Below are 20,380 nucleotides of genomic sequence, written 5' to 3'. Positions count from 1 at the left end.
GCTCAGGGGCAGCAACCTGTAGACCAAGGAGGGGTAGGATCAGGAGCAGCAGGAGAAGGGAGAGTGAGGCAATTTATTGGAGCTTTATTCCTGGCAGGAAGAACCACCAGGAGAAGGATCCAGTTTGACCCACTTCAGGGGGCTACCAGGCAAAGACCTAGGAGACCACCACAACCCATTCCAATGGCTCAACCACCACCCAACCCAAAGGTCAAGGCAGCCAAGTTTAGAGCAGGGAGTAAGGAATATGCTGACTGTCATGTGGCACAGTTTGAAACTAAGTGGCAGGCAAGTGGCTATCAGGTGATGTATGCTGATGGAGTTAAGATGGAACAGTTTGCTGCCACATTGGAAGGAAAGGCCATGAGTTGGTTCAGCCAATATGGCATTGCACATTTTGCTACTTATAATGCTTTGAAGCAGGCATTTCTGCAGAGATTTAGAAAGGAGAAGACTCCGACTCATGTCCTGAGAAAACTTAGAGACATTAAGCAAAATAAGATGCTGGTTGAAGACTATGCACAGAAGTTCAGAATTTTAGTAGAAAGATTGCAGGGGAATGAAAGACCCACTAATGAAATGTTAGCAGGTTATTTTTTGAAAGGATTGAGAAGCAGCTTAAAGGGAGCAGTAGCTAGCATTGATATTGCTGGAGTTCTGGATGACCTTGTTACTGCTGCTGCAAGGGTGGAGAAGAGACTTGGCATGACCAAGGCAAAAGGAAAAGAAGACAGTGACTCAGATTCAGATGAAGCATCTGAAGACACAGATTCCAGTGGGAACTCAGATTCAGACTCACCATCAGACAGTGATGAGGAAACAGAAAAAAGAAAGAAGAAACAGAGCAGTAAGAAGAAGAAAGTCAAGCAAAAGCAGAGCATTGAGCAAGATTTGGTAGGCAAACTTAAAAAGTTTGGTTATTCTGTTGTAGCACCTAAAGAAAAAGTGTATTGTCACATTTGTGAAAGGGATGGACATAGCACTGCTAGCTGTTGGTATAATCCAAAGAATAGAGGGCAGACAACACCTAACATAGGAAGAGGAAGACCAGAAATTGGAGCAAATCAAGCAGTACCATTTAGGGGAAGACCACCATTTCAGAGGGCAAGACCTCCTAGACCTCCTTGGAGAGAGCAAGAGAACAATAATAATAGGAGACCCTGTGTGTACTGTGGTGCACCAGATCACTGGGTAGGTCCCAATTGTGCTTTATGGGTGAAGCATAGGGAAGAAAGGGGAATGCCCATTGTAAGGTACAATCAGCCCAATCAACCTGGAAATCAGCAGCAGCAGCAGCAGCAAAACCAGCCAGCAGCTCAGGCAAATGTAATCTTGTTTGATGTGTTTTCTCAGGATGAGCAGATTCAAGATACTGACCAAGAACAGGAGCAGTAAGGGAATGAAGAGGAACATCAATGGGCTTGTGACTGCAACCAATGTGTGCAGGAGGATCATGTTGAAGTTCTAGCAGTGACTAGGTCTAAGGATAAAGCACCTTTGGATTGGAAGGAGCAAAAAGGGGTAAGAGACCAGGTTACAAAAAGGATTGCCAAACACCAGGCAAAGCAGGTGGATATTGAGGATGACCCAAAAGAGAAGGAAGAGCAGAATAATGGGAGCAAGGAGGTGGAGAATAAACAGGATAAGGATTGGTTTGAAATACTTATTAGCTCACCTCTTCAATTATCTTTGGATCAGTTGTTGCAATTGGTTCCAGCTTTCAAAGACAGATTGTTCAGAAAGCTGCAGAACCTGAATGGATTTGGCACAATGGACAGGCAGTTTTCTCCAGCAGCAGCAAATAGAATTGATCCAGCAGATGTGGACTTTGTGGTACCAGTTATTAAAGTACACTTTCTTGGAGAAAATTTTGATGATGTGTTATTGGATGGAGGCTCTGGGGTGAATATTTTACCAGAGGCAGTGTACAAAAGAATGGAGTTGGGAGCTCTGGCTCCAGCACCTTTTCAGGTGAAAATGGCAGACCAATCTAGGGTACAACCTTTGGGAATTCTCAAAGCACAGGAAATTCAGGTGTCAGGATTATCCTTTTTTGTTAATTTTGTGGTACTCAGAATGTCAGACTCAGCAGTTGCATATGAAATGCTGTTAGGAAGGCCTTGGTTCAGATTGGCTAAAGTAAGACAGGACTGGGTAGAAAATGTTGTCATATTGAAAAAAGGGAAAAAGAAAGTAACCATACCTATGAGGGGAAGGAAGATGGTTCCATTAAGTGAGAAACCACTGTTTGCTCAGACTATTAATTTTGCTGATGAGGTCACAGATGACCAAGAGGAAGAGTTCTTGAAGGCCAATCCAACTGTTGTACCTGTGTTTGAAGTAGATGTGGAAAGCATGTTACAGCAAGGTAAGGAACAGGATGAGCCAGATACAGGTTTAGCACCAGGACAGACAATGCAGGGTAAGGAACTGTTACAGTTGGTGGACCAGAAATATGCTATGTCTGATAAGGAACAGATTCAGCAGGAAGAAAAGGAGGCCAGGGATATGGCTGAGAAAATTTATGAAAAGAAGTTTCGGGCATCTAGCAGGGTAGAAAAGGATGAACTTCAGGAGCTGAATTTAGGAACAGAGGCAGAACCAAGAATGGTCAAAGTGAGTGCACACATTCAAGGTGAATTTCTGGTACAGCTGTTGCAATTATTGGTTGATTATACGGATGTGTTTGCTTGGGATTATTCTCAGGTGAGAGGCATTGACCCAGCACTACATCAGCATAGGATTAATTTGAAAGAGGGTGCAAAACCAATTGTGCAGCAAAGATATAGAATGAATCCTAACTTTGCCAAACAGGTGAAGGAGGAGCTTGATAAGCTCCTAGCAGTAGGGTTCATTAAACCTGTACATGAAGTATCATGGTTGTCTCCCATACTGGTTGTGCCAAAGAAAAATGGAGCCTTAAGAGTATGTGTGGATTATAGAAAATTGAATGCAGCAACCATTACTGATCCCTTTCCTATGCCATTTTGTGATGCTGTGTTGGATGCAGTAGCTGGTCATGAAATGTACAGCTTTCTGGATGGTTTTTCTGGTTATAATCAGATTAGTGTTGCTGAGTCGGATCAGCATAAAACAGCTTTTATAACTGAATGGGGAGCCTTTGCCTACACAGTGATGAGTTTTGGGTTAACCAATGGACCACCTTCATTTAATTTTGTTGCTCATAAGGTGTTTGAACCTTACTTACAGGACTTTATGAGAGTCTTTGTGGATGATTTCTCAGTGTTTGGAAAGAAGGATAAACATCTGCTACATCTGAAGCTCTGTTTTGAAAGATGCAGACAATTCAGGATGGCTCTGAACCCTTATAAAAGTGTAATTGCTGTGAGGAGTGGAATACTTTTAGGACATGTGGTGTCAGAAGCAGGAATGGCCATAGATGTCAAGAAAATAGAATCCATTCAAGCAGCACCAGTTCCTACCAATGTTAAAGAATTAATGAGGTTTGTTGGACAGACAAAGTGGCACTCCAGATATTTGAGGTATTTGTCTAATGTATGCTTGCCATTAACTCAATTAACAAAGAAGGATGTGGCATTTGTATGGGATGAACCTCAGCAAAAATCATTTCAGATGTTGAAGAAAATGATATCAGTAGCACCAATTTTGCAGCCACCTGATTGGTCATTGCCTTTTCATGTGTTTGTTGATGCCTCGGATATAGCAATAGGAGCTGTACTGATGCAGGAGAAGGAGAAGGGATGGTTCTGACCTGTGTATTATGCAAGCAGGGTTCTCACAGGTGCAGAAAGAAACTATCCTGTGACAGAAAGAGAAGCTTTAGGGATGGTATATGCATTGAATAAGTTCAGGCATTACTTGTTGGGGAACAAGATAGTTTTTCATGTTGATCATCAGGCCTTGTTGTATTTGATCAAGAAGCCACTTCTTACTGGAAGGCTTGCAAGATGGATGTTGTTGTTGCAGGAGTTTGACTTTCAGATTGAGCATACTCCTGGGAAGGAGCATGTAATTGCAGATTATCTAAGCAGGATTGAAACAGGTGAAGCACCTACTGGGGTAGATGATGCACTTCCTGATGCTCAGCTGTTTGATGTGCAGACTGCTGTGACAGATTCTTGGTATGATCAGTTGCTGATGTTTTTGACTGATGGAACTATACCAAGGGAGTTCAATGCTGATCAGAGAAGAAAATTTGCACTGAAAACCAGACCCTATTTAGTTATTGCAGGGGCACTATATAAGAAAGGAATTGATCAAGTGATAAGAAGATGTGTGCCAGAATTTGAGCAAAGTGCAGTCTTGCAGGAAGCACATTCAGGCACAGCAGGAGGGCATTTCTCTGGAGATATTACAGGGAAGAAGATTTTGCAGGCTGGATTATGGTGGCCCACAGTTTTAAAGGATGCACATGATTATGCCAAAAGATGTGTAATTTGTCAGAAAACAGGTCAACCTGATTCAAACAGGGATAGGATGGGGGATCATCCTATTTTGCCTTTGGAACCTTTTCAAAAGTGGGGTTTGGACTTTGTAGGACCTGTTAAACCAACTTCCAAGAGGGGATGCAGATACATTTTAGTGGCTACAGACTATTGCACTAAGTGGGTAGAAGCAGTAGCATTGAAGGATAATAAAGCTTCAAGTGTGGCAAGATTTCTTTATCATAACATTATGACCAGGTTTGGGTGTCCAGTGGAGCTGGTGAGTGACAGAGGAACTCATTTTTTGAATGAAGTAATTTCAGAGCTAACAAGGACACATATGATTATGCACAAGAAGTCTACAGCATATCATCCACATGCTAATGGTCAGGCTGAGAGCTCCAACAAAACACTGATAAGGATTTTGAAAAAGATTGTGACAGAGAATCAGAAGGATTGGGATGATAAGTTGGATTCTGCCTTATGGTCCTTTAGAACAGCTTTCAAAGTCACTACTGGTATGACACCATTCAAGCTGGTGTATGGGCTGGAAGCTGTGGTGCCTATGGAGTTTGTGGTACCAAGTTTAAGAGTCTCAGCAGAGAAGCAGTCTCCAAAGTTGTCAGTACTACACAGGAACAAATATCTGATGCAGCTGGAGGAGGATAGGTTGGTAAGCTCTTACATTACTGAAGTCATACAAAGAAGAAGACAAGCATGGGTGACCAAGAATGTGAAGTTCAAGATCTTTCAGGTTGGAGATTGGGTAATGTTGTACAACTCTAAGCTGGGACCACATCCTGGTAAATTGTCATTGAGATATCAGGGACCATATCAGATTGTGCAGGATAAAGGACAAGGGACATTCATCATAGTTGATGTGTTTGGTACAAGAGTGGAAAAGGCAGTTAATGGTTTCAGGCTGAAGAAATTTCAGGGAAAGCCACCTCATTTGGACTGGCCAAGTGTAGCCTGTATGACTGTAATACCCCTACAGTCAGGAGATTCAGAATCAGCAAAAGGAAAAGGCAAAATGCTGGCTTGCATGGATTTTAGGAGGTCTTTTCATAGTATCCCATATAATTCACAGGTTGGAGGAAGCAGGCAGTTCCAAAGTGCACATCCGATTCAGCATTGCAGATGTTGGAAGAGTACCTGTGTCGGAACTGACCAAGTCGGAATTTTTAATAAGAAATTATTAGGCCCGATTAATAGCCTCGGGGAGCGTGCTGAAAAGAAGTTTCATAGCACTTCAAGGATACCGGGTGGAGATATGTGTGCATGGTGCAGCGAGTATAATCATACATGCAACAAAAGTTCAGTACGTCCAGTTCACATGCAGCAGCGCAGAGGATTCGGGTTTTCGCTTGAAGAAGCCTTATTCAGTCCTGCCATAACGAGAGCAGAGCAATTGGTGGCCATGCAACCACAGCGTGATGAGGAGCAGCCCGAAGGTTCGGGGCGACGTTTGAGAAGCAAAGCTTTGCCAATGCGGCTTGACGTAAGCAGTGCAGACGAAAACAGTGACTCTGCAGAAGAGGAAACGCCAACGCCGACTCCTGTGTCAGAAGGTAAGGTGATGCAAGCATTAATGGACCCTTTTATGGACTTCAAAGTTGACATAGATTGTCAGGCAGAGCGCAACGCCATATGGTTGCAGCAGGTAGGATCGTATGAGTTTGTGATTCTGCCTTGGGAAGAATGTAGAAACAATGTGTATGCAAAGTCTCAGTTGGAAATACTTAGGAAGACTAAGGGGAGAGTGTCACTGCATGTGATACTCAGTGTGGAGTTGGTGTCTGAGGTGTTCAAGCTGCCTTTGTATCCCAATACACCTATTCCAAAGTGTTCAGAGGAAGCACTGAAAAAGGAGTTTGGTCCAAGAGAAGGAGGCAGGCAGTATTACATGTTAAAGAATGTGGCATATGCTAGGAGAGAGCAGCTTAAGTGGTACTTGGAGAGGCTATGCTTTATTGTGAATTTTGACTATATGTCAAAAGAAAACTTTGCTCCATTGAGCTATGCAGAGCAAGGAGGAGAAGTGAGCTGGGCCCACTGGGTGTATGAAAAGTTGGCAGCAGAGATTCATTCCTCAGACAAAAGGAAGACACAGGCAAATAGTAGGTTATGTGGTTACTTGTCAGCATTGTTTTTTTTTGCACAGAAAGTACAGAGTGGTGAAGCAAGGTGGCCTGTGAAAGCAGAAAAACTGGTGCAGGAGAAGCAGCAGCCAGTTCAGATTGAGCAGCCTATCATGGTGCATTCTGAAAAGTTAGGATTTGTGAAGATTAATGCCAAGCATATGGAGGCTTATGAGGATTTGGTGAAAGCCAAATATACTCCAGGAGAGGCCTTTGAAGAATCACAGCAAAAATGCAGTTTGCAGATTTTGGAACCATGGATGTTGATTCACCAATGCAGGTAAAAGCAGAGGAAACACCAATAAAGCTTGGTAAGGCTTTCACACTATCCAACAAGAGGAAGAAGTCTGAACCAGTCAGCAGAGTGTTTTCTAGATTAGATTTCAGTGCTGAGGAAGTCTCTGGAGTATCAGTAGATACTGGGAAATTGGACAGTGATAAAGTAGTTCAGATGCTGCAGCAGGTGCAGGAATTTGTGAGGCAGCAGAATAATATGCTGAAGGTTCAGAGTATGCAAGCTGAAAGGAATGCAGAAAAGTTGATGGAGTTTAAAGGACAGGTGTCACAGGTGAAAGAGTTTGAAGAGCAGATAGCTATGATGAAAGTAAAGTATGAGCAGGATATGGAGGAAACAGTGGGGAAACAGAAGATGGAGTTAGCAAAAGTGAAGAGATCATTGGGGGAGTTTAAGCAATGGACTAAGAAAGTGGAGGCAGCTGTTGCTTTGGAGTTGGAAGACATGGCAAAGAGGAATGCAAAGTTACAGGTCACTGTGGAGATGCAGAGGTTGAGATTGGAACCTTTGCAGGTACTAGAGCAACAGATGTTGGCACAGGAGGAAATTAGCTTGAGTGCAGTATTAATGAAAGAAGGAGAAGTGTCTATCCTCAAGCAGCAGTTAGCTTTGGTTGCACAGGAGATGTGGCAAAAGACCAAGGAGAGAATGAGCTTTGTCATTAAGTATCCATATGAGGTGATAAAGGCAGGGTTAGTGCATGAGGTAGAAGCACAATTGTTGAAGGAAGTGGAGGAATTGCAAAAGGAGAGAGACTGTTTGAAGCAGCAAGTTCAGCAGATGGAAGAGAATCAGAGACAGCAGCTTGCAGAGGTAGAAAAGAAAGAGGAGAATTTTACTAATAGTTTTTTGATGCAGGATGTAGCTGAGGAGAAAGTTGCAGAAGAGCAGATTGATACTGTGATTGCAGATATAGCACAAGAGGTGGAAATGGGAAAAGTTGATGCAGCAGAGTCAGATGCAGTAAAGGAAGCAGAGCTGGTGGATCATAAGGTGAATGTTGAGGACCAGAGTAAGGAAGAAGCTGTGCAGCAGAGAGTGGATTCCTGATCAAGGGATCTGTGGATCCGGGTCAGATTTCTGCGAAATCTACCACCGGGACGTGCCATGTGTTGAGAGGCACATGTTAGAAACTGACTCTGAATAGCTAAGTCAGATTTTGACTTATCGGATATTTACTGAGCTGTATTTTGCCAAGTCGGATGTAACTGTCTTTCAGTTGCAGTCTGCTGAATGTCTTGTGACTGGGTAGTTAAGTCGGATTTATCTATATAAGTGGGGAAGGTATCTGCGCACGATGTATCTATTCTCTGATATGAATGTGATGATGATGGTGTAGTGCAGTAACTATTCAGTGTATTGTCTCTGCTTACTTTGATATTCTTTGAGTAGTTATGTTTACTGTGTCTGAATTGTTGTTGATGAAGCATGGTGGAGTAGATTGTCATTCTTGTTGTGCATGATGTTCATGTGTTGACCTAACCCACAACACTAGTGGATATGTACACACATTGTAGGCAATTATATGAGCAAGAAAATACTGAAAAAATGCCATTTTATGGTTCACTCCCATGTATGCCGTCTTTTTTTACTATTGAGGATGTATGCGGTGGGCTTGAAAAGTTGGCCACTCGCAAAGCGGGAGATCTTCAAGGTATCAAGCCGGAGATGATCAAATGGACGGGAGATTTTACCCATGAGTGGATGTGTGATATGTTCAACCTTGCACTTCAACATGGTATGCCTTATGATTGGAGTACTAATTGGGTTAAGCCTTTGCATAAAGGAGGGGATGTAAAGAATGTAAGCAACTACCGGACTATAATGATTGGGTCTCTTATGGAAAAGTTATTTGGGTGCATAATGGAGATGAAATTGAGTGATTGGGCTGAAGAGAATGACAAGCGTGCAAAGGGACAAGCGGGTTTTCGTCGATGCCATAGCACCATTGATCATCTTGTCACTCTTCGTGTTCTCATGGAGGAAAGTCGGTTGAAAGGCAAGCGATTGTATTGTTGTTTTGTGGACTTTAAGAAAGCCTTTGATATGATTCCACGTAACAATTTGTGGAGAAGGATGGAAGAACTCCAAGTGCCAAGTGAGTTTATGCTTGCGGTTTCTCGAATCTATGAGAAGGTGATTTGTCAATTGCGCATGGAAAGAGAAATTTCAAAAAAATTTGTAAGCACTATTGGGGTTAAACAAGGATGTCCATTGTCACCAACTCTCTTTGGTCTATGCATCGATCAATTGGAACAAATGGTACTTGACTTTATGCAAGAAGAAGGCATTGAAGAGGTCACTATTTGCAATGCGGTAATCATGCTTTTGTTGTATGCGGATGATGTAGTGCTTCTAGCACACACTTTAGAAGATGCACAAAAGCTTATGGTTGTCCTTGAGAATTTTTGCTTGCATAGTGGGCTGATTGTAAATGAATCCAAAACAAAGGTTATGCTTGTGAAAACCAACCATAAGGAGAAGCCATGCATTGTGTACAACAACGAGACACTTGAAGTTGTTGAGAGCTTTAAGTACCTTGGCCTTGAGGTTCCATCCAATCACTAGTGGCATGAATGTGCTATGCGTCGTTTGGAAGCGGGAAAGAGAGCATATTATGCATTTGAGAACATGTGTAATGCGGGAAACATCAAGTGTTGGGTTCTCAAGAAGTATCTTTTTGATGCATTGGTGACACCGGTTCTTCTTTATGGAGTTGAAGTGTGGGGTGGGAGCATCTCAAAGTCTACTTGGAAAGAGTTTGAGAATGTCCAAAAGCGTTTTCTTACAAACTTTCTCCAAGTTAAGACACAAACACCATATATGCTCCTACTTCTTGAGACGGGATCTCTTCCAATTGAGGTTATGGACATGGAAAGGGTTGTGGAGTACATGATAAAGATGCGTCAAAACCCCTCACATCGACTTCCTACAATTGCATGGGAAGCAAGCAAAAAAGTTCAAAAGACGCATAAAAGCAAGATCTTGAGCATGGGATGGATGCAAGACATAAAGAAGTGGTTTGGGAGATGGGATGCATTACACTTGCTACATGATGCTTCAATTGACTCTCAAGTGAATGAAGATTTTCTACAACGCCAATGTATTACGGCTTGGGAGAAATCCGGTGGGTCACGCTTCATACATTACACCACCTATATTGCCCCCAACTACAAAGCCATGTTCTTCGCTGAGAGAGGAAACCGTACTCACACTTACATGCTTGAGCCTATTCCCTTGTCCGCGATACGCACTATCGCAGCAATTCGGCTTAGCTCCCATTTCCTTCGATGCGAGATAGGGCGTTGGGGCAATGGAGAAGAGTCAAATCGATTGTGCACATTATGCTCACTACAAGTTCGAGAGTCTGAGTACCACACACTACTAGAGTGCTCAGCTTTTGATCACATCCGAACTTGCTTCTCTCACATTTTCAGCCATAACTTAGACCTACACACTTTCCTCTCCCAGCCAAAGTGTGGGCTCTCCATTGCGACTCTCATCACTACAATTTTGGAGCATCGAGAGTCACTCATCAGCCGTACACATACTACATCACATGTAACTTTGGTCCCATAGGTCATATTTGACCTCCGAGGACGATAATAAAATCTATCTATCTATCTCTCTCTCTCTCTCTCTCTCTCTCTCTCTCTCTCTCTCTCTCTCTCTCTCTCTCTCTCTCTCTCTCTCTCTCGTAGGCCGTCGTAAATCTTTACCTTGTTTTTTTGGCAAACCCCACCACATGTGGGTAGATATATATTACTTAATCAACAAATTACTTCAGAATCATGCACAAACCGTGCCATGAGTGCATCCAACCATAGCGTTCCAGATGAAAACCAAATCATATCGACCCATAAGACAACAAAAAGCAACCCTGGGCTTTACAGGGGCTCATTACCCAAACATCAAACAACTGTTAGCATCAAATACATCCGAACTATAACAAATAAAGCCGCTAAGGGGCAGAGTCGAAGACTCCATCACCAACAATGTGACACCACCGAGGAAGGTGAGGTGCCACCACAACCCCACCAGCTACCACCAAGCAAGGCCATGCCACCACACCTCTCCAAGGCACACAGTGTTGCAGAAGAGAACACCGAACATCACCATCAACAACAGATCCACGAACCAGAGCTAGAATGGGTCATTAGGGGGGCCTCACCCCATCCAATGGTGTGCCCCGGTGCCACCACTGGGGACGTCTCCTGCCACAAGCTAACATCCACCCGAGACACGAACATAGAACAAACCAGGTCACCCTTTATTAATAAAACAAATTACACAACAAAATGATGCATGTGAATATTGAAAATGTCTAAACCTAATCCCTAACAATAATATGTGCACTAAAATAACAAGGTGACATTTGCTTATCAAAACAAAAGGTTGAAAAAAAATTCTTAGTTATGAAAAATTCTAAAACTAATCTCTTATAATAATACATGCACTAAAGTAATAAGGTGACATTTGCATATTAAAACCGAAAGTTGAAAAAAAAAATCTTAGTGGTGAAAAATTATTTCATTTAAAGACAATTCATAATTTTTAAGTTAAAAATTGTTTATAAATGAAAAAAAATTACACCAAAAAAAGTATGTTTTAAATCAAAAAGTTGACAAGAAAGTCGTTAGATCTTTAAATGAAGAGATTCATTCATAAAATAAACAAAGATTTAAAAAAGAAAAAAAATCAAGTGAGCATTAAATAAAAGGACCAAATTACAATGATAATAAGATCCATTTATATTATAAAAAGAAAATATAACCTTTATAAAACAAAGAAGTCAATTGAGCATTAAAAAAAGGAACCAAGTTACAATGATGGAAAGACCCATATACATTATAAAACAAGCTCACCTCACATGTGTCATCAATCCGTGATTCTTAATCAACGGTCCAAAAAGTACGCTAATTTTTCACCCACTCTCCTATGGCCTTATGAAAGCCAAAAAAATTATTGAGAGTTCAACACTTCCACCTGTCATCTCAAGGATGAATCCACTTTTTCTTTAAAAGGTTCAATGTACCCAGCTCTGGTGGGTTTTGCTGGAAAAAAGATATTGAGACCTCAACACTTCCGCGTGTCATCTCAAGAATGAGTCCACTTTTCCTTTTGAGGGTTCAATATGATGGGTGACTCCATTATTAAACCTTTTATGATGGATATGTTGAGAGCTCAACATATCTATCTAAACAATGAGTCCACCTTTCCTTTTGAAACCTCAAATTTGAAGGGTGACTCTACTTTTCCTAGAGAAGGCAGCTTGATCCATTTGATAATTTTCCTTTCTAAGGCCTTTTTTTCCTTCTTTTTCTTGCCATAGTTACAATTGTTAGTTGTTGGAATCTATCTATCTATCTTAACTCAAAAAGAATACAATTTCCCACAAGCATTACATATGCCTTGGGGGGACTAGGGTTTAAACATAGGCTTGTGCAAAAGAAAAGATAAAATACAAGCCGTTACAAACCTACCCTCTTGAGTATTCCAAGCAGCTCAATGCATGAGCCCAATCTTTATCCTTATCCATTGACACTCTTCTAACTCCAACATTATGGATGAGCTCACTGCTCATGCGCACAATATCATCAAAACAGTTACCTCCAACTTGGCCTCAAATACCCAAAGATTCATGCCCCCCAAGATCAAGTCGTTCGTAAAGAAGATTGTCTTCCAAGTTCTCCGTACCCATTTGCACACCTTAGCGGCCAACCCCATGAAGTAGGACACATGATGAAAAGATAAATGAGTCCTTGGGAAGCTGACCTACAGCCATAGCAAGTGTCAGATCAAGTCGAGCCCTCTAGTTTGCACCTTAATACATGTAGGCAAGACTCCCCATAGCACCTTCCGAATGAATATCTTCATATATTCTGGCCCTTGAGACTCCCAAATGTCCTTAACACTCTTTTGCCAACGCTCTTCAAACCAGTTTTTCTTCCAAATTTTAGTGAGTGGGACGAACCAATCTGCTTTGTATATCAGCATATTATAGGTATTCTGAGTCTTGGAAAACGACCTTTTGAAGGTCTTAAAGAAACTCCCCTTTTCTTATCGTTTTTTGCCATCTATAGCTATCTATACTATATATAATGGGGGAAGGGATTTTGGCCCCCTCCCCCAACCACATGTTGCAAGCTTTGGAGTCTGGTTAGTGTGCCCTCGTAGCCCGATGACACAAGTATACAGTGCATGACTTGCAAGACAGAGAGAGTAAGAGACAAAGAGAGACAGAGAGAGTTTTCCGCAATTCGCGTCTCCAAACTATCTACACTACATGAAGCACAAAGGGATTCCTACTGACACGTGGTAAAAAATGGGTTGTCTGACTGGAATCTCCTGAAGTTGCCTCCTCTCGACGCTCAAATTTGACATTGAGCGTTATCTCCCACCCCTTTCCTTTTGATAGGGTCAAGCCTTACACACGAGTCAGTACGGCATGCAGCAGCCCATGAGCACAACCCAGGAACAAACGCTTACAAAGCCTTGCTCCTCTCTCTCTCTCTCTCTCTCTCTCTCTCTCTCTCTCTCTCTCTCTCTCTCTCTCTCTCTCTCTCCATCCACAAATTGCACAAACAGACACACACATGTATGTGGAAATAATGACAAGTATTGGTAAATAGTCTGGTGTTTGGAATGAGTAGTCACGACTAAGAACATGGATATGCTTGAGATACTTTGGATGTGGAGGCTCACTATGCCTATACAAATGCCTATTTGGCATCTTGCATTCTCCTCTCTCTCTCTCTCTCTCTCTCTCTCTCTCTCTCTCTCTCTCTCTCTCTCTCTCTCTCTCTCTCTCTCTCTCTCTCTCTCTCACACACACACACACACACACACACACACACACATCTGAACCCAGCCATGTCCTACACAACACAATCCAGTCGTGCTCCGAATCAGGTCTTCGACAGCGCGTCATGGTGCAGGCGTTCACCCGCTTCGCAACCTGCCCGGGCCCGTTTACACAGTGAGACCCTCAACACACGATTTTGCCCTCTACAGAGCCCGCTTCTCATTTTTCTCTTTGCGAGTTGCAACAACGTGACACCAATGCCTACACAGGGCCTGCTCACATAGTGATTGGCTCTCAACACAAGGCCAGTATAGCCAGCCGCTCTGCCCGAGAGGCCTCATTTAACAACTCCGATTTGAAAAAGCACAGCACAGCGCCCCACAGGTTACAAAGAGCCAAACTTCTAGGGTTTTTACACTGTCCACCCAGCACTTAAAGATTTACCCAGCGAGTCATGTCTTCCTTCAACACGCCAACCCCTAGCACACGCAAGAGTTTTCTTGTTGTGGCAGCTGCACCCAGGAAGGATCCCGCCGCTCACCAAGACGCGAGGATCACAACCCTCGAGGCTCAGATCCAAGCACTTGTTTTAGAGAATGATGCACTCAAACAACGCTTGAATAAGCTCGAGGATGCGGCAAAGGAGAACGCAACTCTACTTGCAAAAAAACATGAAGTCAAAGCTTCTCTCAATGAGACTGTCAAGGCGGCTCAACAAGAAGCAAATGCAGCAGCACATAAGAAGATTGACATTGAAATCCAAGTAGCCTTACAAGAATGCCGGCTACAAGATTCCCTTGCCTTCAAGATCAGAATTGGAGGACTATCTTCACCCTAATGCATCGAGGGGGAGGACACCCTCGCAGAAGCCATCACCAAGCTTAATGACACTCTTCAACCAATCAACATCAAGCCCGACATTGTCTCCTGGATCAACGACAAGCATAGGCAAATACCATTTGGCCAATGTATCCTCACTTTCCAAAACAAAGAAGAACGGACAAGTCTGCTATGCCAATCCTACCATCTCAAGGGGACAAAGCTCTGGATTACCGAGGAATTGACTAGAAACCAACTCAAGCTTAAAGCAAGCAAGCTCAAAAGGTGCATGACGCACGTAAACAAGGTAAATGGGCAGTCTACCATGGCGGTAAAGCCATCATTCAGGAGTTTCGAACTCCCAAGCTAGCTCCCCCTCCACCTGACCCCCCTTAGGGTTTTGCTCTTGATCTTATCCTTTTTTTCCTTCCCCCTTGATGGACCCTCAATCCCTAACTGATATGTATCCAACGCCTTCACTTCAAAAGAACAGATGTAATGTTTTGCTTTGGTCCCATAGGTCATATCTGACCTCCGTGGACAATAATTCATCTCTCTCTCTCTCTCTCTCTCTCTCTCTCTCTCTCTCTCTCTCTCTCTCTCTCTCTCTCTCTCTGGTGCATCCCTATTTTGGGAGATAGAGTTGTGCGACCTGCTCCAGAAGAGACGTGTGTGTCTTTTTCTTCTCAAATAGAAAAAGCAACGTGTAGTCTATTTTTAATTGGCTCATATTGCAAAATCCGGCTAGATTCTAAGCTTGCCTTGAAGAAAATTGGTAAAATTTTGTAAGTATTAGTATTACTGTAAGTACAAGCAAATGCTTCAAATTTTGACAAAAAAAACCACGAGAGTTATATGTGTGCCCTTATTTTCTTTGCTTAGGAAAAATGTTTCTAGTGAGCCCATTGCAAGGGGCTGGCAACACCCTTCTCCATCCTTCTTGCTATGCCCCCCTCTTTGTTGAACTCTTCACTCCCATAGAGCATGATAAATGTCCTTTTACTATACCTATAGCAAAAATTCCATGTATTATATGATACTATCTATACTACTTATGAAGGAGATTGGAATTTCGAGTGCCAGGTGTCTCCAAACCATGAATCCAATTGGCAGCAAGTGCTAGGCAACTTGAGCCAATATTGCAAGCCGCTTCAAGAGCTTGGGATCCAATTGCAAGAAAGCACCTTTGCACTGAGGAAGGGCATGACAATTAGCTAGCCGGTTGTTTCAAAGCACTCAAGCCATCTACAGGCTTCACATTCTTGGATGAGATGATGCCAAGGGGCATTCTTTGATGTCAGCCTTGGGTGGTTCGGGACAATAAAGCAAGAATATAATAATGGTGCTCGACTTTTTTTTTTAAATTTGTGATGTTACTTGAAAAGAAAATGTTACAATGATGGCAGTTGCATATTAAACTCACCATCAAGAGGCTCTCAACAGACAAGAGGGAGGTACTATGGATGGTGTAGATGTCGTGGCAAGAGGTAGTGAGCTTGAGGTGTGGGAGCCCACAACCGTGCCACAAGCTCGGGTCTCCATTAGGGATGAACAAGGGCAAGTGTGGCACTTTGGAAGCACTATGGGCCTCAGCTTGTAGACGGATTACACCCTGGGGAAGGTGGCTCAACATTGCCAAACTAGGAATCATTGGTGTGGAGTTATGAAGGTGAGCAGCTGGAAGAGTTTTCAGTGGCACAATGGGGATCGGCGATGTGCTATGGCGAGCTTTGAGAGGGGTGTTGGCAAGAGCCGGCTAAGCTAGAGAGCTTCGATCATGGCCAATATGGTAGTGACAGTCTGACCAAGAGGTTTCATGAAATTCGACATAGGCAAGTGGCACAACTCTCTCTCTCTCTCTCTCTCTCTACCCAGTTCCCACCATTTTCATCCCTTCTCACTCTACCCTCTCTCTTTGACGTAGCACAAATTGAGACAATTGGTCGAGGAAGAATAGGTAAATGTGCAGACTCAAGAGTGGTGGACCCCTCCCCCCTTTCATTTCGTTCACCCACACTGAGCTGTTAGCTATGGTGCCAAGGTAGGAGAAGGCCTGTGCACACATTTTGTTGCAATTTTACATGCATGCAACGAGATTTTGTAGCCTTTTTCTTCGCTAGCTTAGCAGCTTTACTTAGTGAACAGTATCGATGAAGGTGCATTTGTGCAGATTTCTCATAACAGTTAGCCCGTTAGCAACAAGAACTAGCCAAGGGATGGGCTTGCATGTCACCCTTCGAGTCAAAATACCACCAATGAGCATGAACGAAGATAAAGAGGAATTGAATATCCAAGGTTAAGATGTTGCCCTCCACAAAAATATCTTCATAAACTGAGGCCACTGTGGATTCCAAATGTTCTTCTTGTATGAAAATCTCTCCACTTCAAAAATTTAGCTTCCTAGGTTGGTCCGGTATATTTAGCTTTGAAGTTTCTCTAGTAAACCTACATTTTTAAAGCGGTGTAAACCTAGGTTTTGTCAATTAAAGAGAAAAAAGTGGATTTGAACACATTTCTTTTCGTTGGGAATCTAACAAGATGCTTTTGGAGGGTTTGCACATGAAAAAGATTGGGAATAGTAAGCTTATCAAGAGGAAGGATTTGTGGTAAAATGAAACTATGAACAAAAAGTGCCCATTGGTTCGAGAGTGCACAGAGAAAGCCAGATGGAGGGGGATGTACGGCATGGCAAGGGCAAGGGCGTAGAGAGGTTGTTCTTTTTTTAACTTTGTAGCTCGCAGTTGCGCTCTTACAATGTGTTGGCTAGCTCAAGAGGTTGCTCCATTGAGTAGATGTCATGAGGCAAATCTGATGGTTGGTTCCGATCTGCTTGGCCTAGGCTTGTGTAAGTCAATGCCGTTGAGATGGACTCTCCTGATATTCTTGCTAATCTATACTATATATAATTGAGCTTAAAATTTTCAAGGAAAGAGAGGGCATCCATGTGTCACTCTCTCCTTCATTTCAAGAACCTTAAGAAACATTTGGTTTGAAATGTAAAAGTGAAGAGTAAGTGAAAGTCATTTTGGTTTGAAATGAAAAAGTGAAGAGTAAGTAGCAAGTCATGTGATGGTAGAAAATGAAAAGACTTAATTTTGAGAAGTGTGACAATAAAAAATAGTATAGATAATTGAGCTTAAAATTTTCAAGGAAAGAGAGGGCATCCATGTGTCACTCTCTCCTTCATTTCAAGAACCTTAAGAAACATTTGGTTTGAAATGTAAAAGTGAAGAGTAAGTGAAAGTCATTTTGGTTTGAAATGAAAAAGTGAAGAGTAAGTAGCAAGTCATGTGATGGTAGAAAATGAAAAGACTTAGTTTTGACTTCTTAGTTTTTTTCAAAAAGTCACAATATTAGTACTATATATATATTTATATTATTTAAACTCTTTAGCAAAGTCATGGAGTTTCACTACAGCCTTCAATTTTGAAGGGTGATTACTTTTGTTTTTATAATGGGTGACTTTACTTTACCGCTTGGAAAAATAACGAGCAATGAGCTATATCACGCGTAGATAAGTTGGTACTCCTCGAACGTGTGTGTGTGTGTGTGTGTGTGTGAGTGTGAGTCAGAGAGAGAAAGAGTGGCACATCGCAGGTTTGAGAGAGAGAGAGATCATGTTTCATTTTCTACGGCATCGTCGTGTGTGTGATAGGTCTGAGAGAGAGAAAGAGAGAGACGTCTTCGTTGTTTACTACAATTTTGTGTGTATGTGTGTGTGTGTGTGTGTGTGTGAGAGAGAGAGAGAGAGAGAGAGAGAGAGAGAGAGAGAGAGAGGGCCAATCCCATTCACTCTTGATGAGGAGTGTGTGTGTCTATTTCTATTTGAAAGAGAGAGAGAGAGAGAGAGAGAGAGAGAGAGAGAGAGAGATCCATTGATTGGCCTTGGCGCTTGACAAAGAATCCCCGCCTCCCCTCCCTCCTCCAAACTCGATCATGGATGCAACCCACCACTTACTTCATGTGCAACTTCTCAAATGTTGTTGCAACAGGCCTCATATAGTCTGCTCTATCAATACCCCTGGCTGCCAACAACTGATCCTCCACGAGCCCCACACCCTTATACAACTTCAATCATCTCTTGGGCAGCATGCCAAGAGTCTGGATCCAATACATGTCTCACTCGTCACAAGCGCTTGCTGAGCCACCTTCTCCTCTACCATTGCATGTCCGGCACTCTTGATCCCAACGAGCTCCATTTTTGCCTAGCTGTGGCCCTCCACACCACGAGAGAGAGAGAGAGAGAGAGAGAGAGAGAGAGAGAGAGTCCCATATGTGTCTCCACACTTTCTTCGTCTTTTTTAGGCCAATCAGTAGATGCTACAATGTTGAGAGCTCCAACATGACCATCCAAGCTTTTTAGCTTTCCCAAGTTTTCACATCTTGAACTCCTTACATAGGCAAGAAAAAAGGGGTTCTGTAGGGGGACAAGTGGCATTGCCTACTACTACAGTGCTCACGGCAACGGTCATGCGAGGCAGGTCTTCGATTCAGTGTTTGAGAAAAATGTGTCTCAGCTTAATATCATGCCGTTTTCAATTTCAAAAATGCCAGTTAAGGGCAAGGGAAAAAGGAAAATTTCCACCCCAAAATAGAGAAAAATAGACTAAAAACCTGCAATATAAACCTAATTTTCTACATTTCCTCTTGGAAAATTAAAGGAAAGCAATTTTGTATGTTTGAAAATAATTTTTCCAAAATACTGATGTGATTGCATTGGAGGATGATCATTGCCAGTGGAGGGTATTGGCCTTGGTCTTGGAGTTAGCAATCCTTTGCTCATTTGGATCCTCCTTGGTGTTGCAGACCTAATGTGAGCCCTTTGCCTCCCCCTAGAAATGATGACTCTGGTCTCTTATTGTAGGGCTGCCTCCATGCATGTGCCTCCATTGTAGGACTACCTCCATGTCATTTTGCTTACATTTAGAGCCTGATCAGTTTGGAACAGCTAAATAGCCTTCCAACTTTGTTTGCAAGTCAAGAAAACCGGTGGCTTGAAAGATTAATGCTAGATTTGACTGAGTGATGAGATAGATCTTGAGCAAGTTCGTGCTAATCGAGAGGGCCTCAAAAGTCAACCATGTGAAAGGCTATGTCCGTTTCGAGGCTCTTAACTACCACGATTAGATAGGTAGAGAGAGAAGATTCGGCTTGTGACTTGGCAAAAAGTAGGCTCACTGGTACATGAGACTAGGCTCTTAGCCTCTCACATGATTCATTTTAATACTAAAAACTAGACATGCAGCCAGAGAGAGAGAGAGAGAGAGAGAGAGAGAGAGAGAGAGAGAGAGAGAGACATTTTTCTTCCTACTGACGTGGTTTGAGACCTGTTAATCTTGAGACCGACTAATCTCTACTCTCAGCTATTAAGTTTAGGCAAACCTTATCCAATCCAAACATTGTTGGCAACAAGTCATCATGCTGTCAATCCACAAGAATGTGGAGAGTAACTACACTTCATTAGTTGTTTAATGTTTCACTCGAAAAGGTAGACCTATTGTTGATCCAAAAGATAGATTTGTGCTTGGTTGATGTGAATGTGGAGGGCACTTAAACCTTGTGTGTTGTCATACATTGTCATCTAGAAAGTAGTTATAGTGGTGGTTGATCCACAAGTGTATTAAAGAGCTATAAAAGCTCACATGAGAATCATAGGCATTTGTCCACATTTTCCCTCCCTGTGAAGGGAAGGAGAACAATGGTTGCTCAATTGATGCACATGTAGCCGCAACAACGTGCGGGTCACATACGAGTGTGAGTGGAATGGAGCCAATAAAAGGAATGACTTATTCAATTTATCTTTCATACCTATGTAGATACTGCATTTATTCCTTCTTTTCTTGTCTAAATGTACTTGTGGTTCTTCATTCTTTAAAAATGTAGAAACCTCTGAACGAGTGAGCTTGGTAGCCAG

The 20,380-nt window shown here is 42.5% G+C and overlaps 1 protein-coding gene across 1 annotated transcript; it reads left to right on the top strand.

Moving 5' to 3' along the window:
- The first annotated feature begins 6,803 nt into the window (after nt 1–6,803).
- Nucleotides 6,804–7,892, top strand: LOC147425281 (uncharacterized). Its single transcript, XM_086500039.1, has one exon. The coding sequence runs from the start codon at nt 6,804–6,806 to the stop codon at nt 7,890–7,892; it is 1,089 nt and encodes a 362-aa protein (XP_086356165.1).
- The last annotated feature ends 12,488 nt before the right edge of the window (nt 7,893–20,380 follow it).

Source organism: Adiantum capillus-veneris, chromosome 25 (assembly GCF_014529385.1).
Source record: "Adiantum capillus-veneris isolate H3 chromosome 25, ASM1452938v2, whole genome shotgun sequence".
Classification (NCBI taxonomy): domain Eukaryota; kingdom Viridiplantae; phylum Streptophyta; class Polypodiopsida; order Polypodiales; family Pteridaceae; genus Adiantum; species Adiantum capillus-veneris.
Note: the sequence above shows the minus strand (reverse complement) of the source record. Positions and strands in the feature narration are given on the sequence as shown.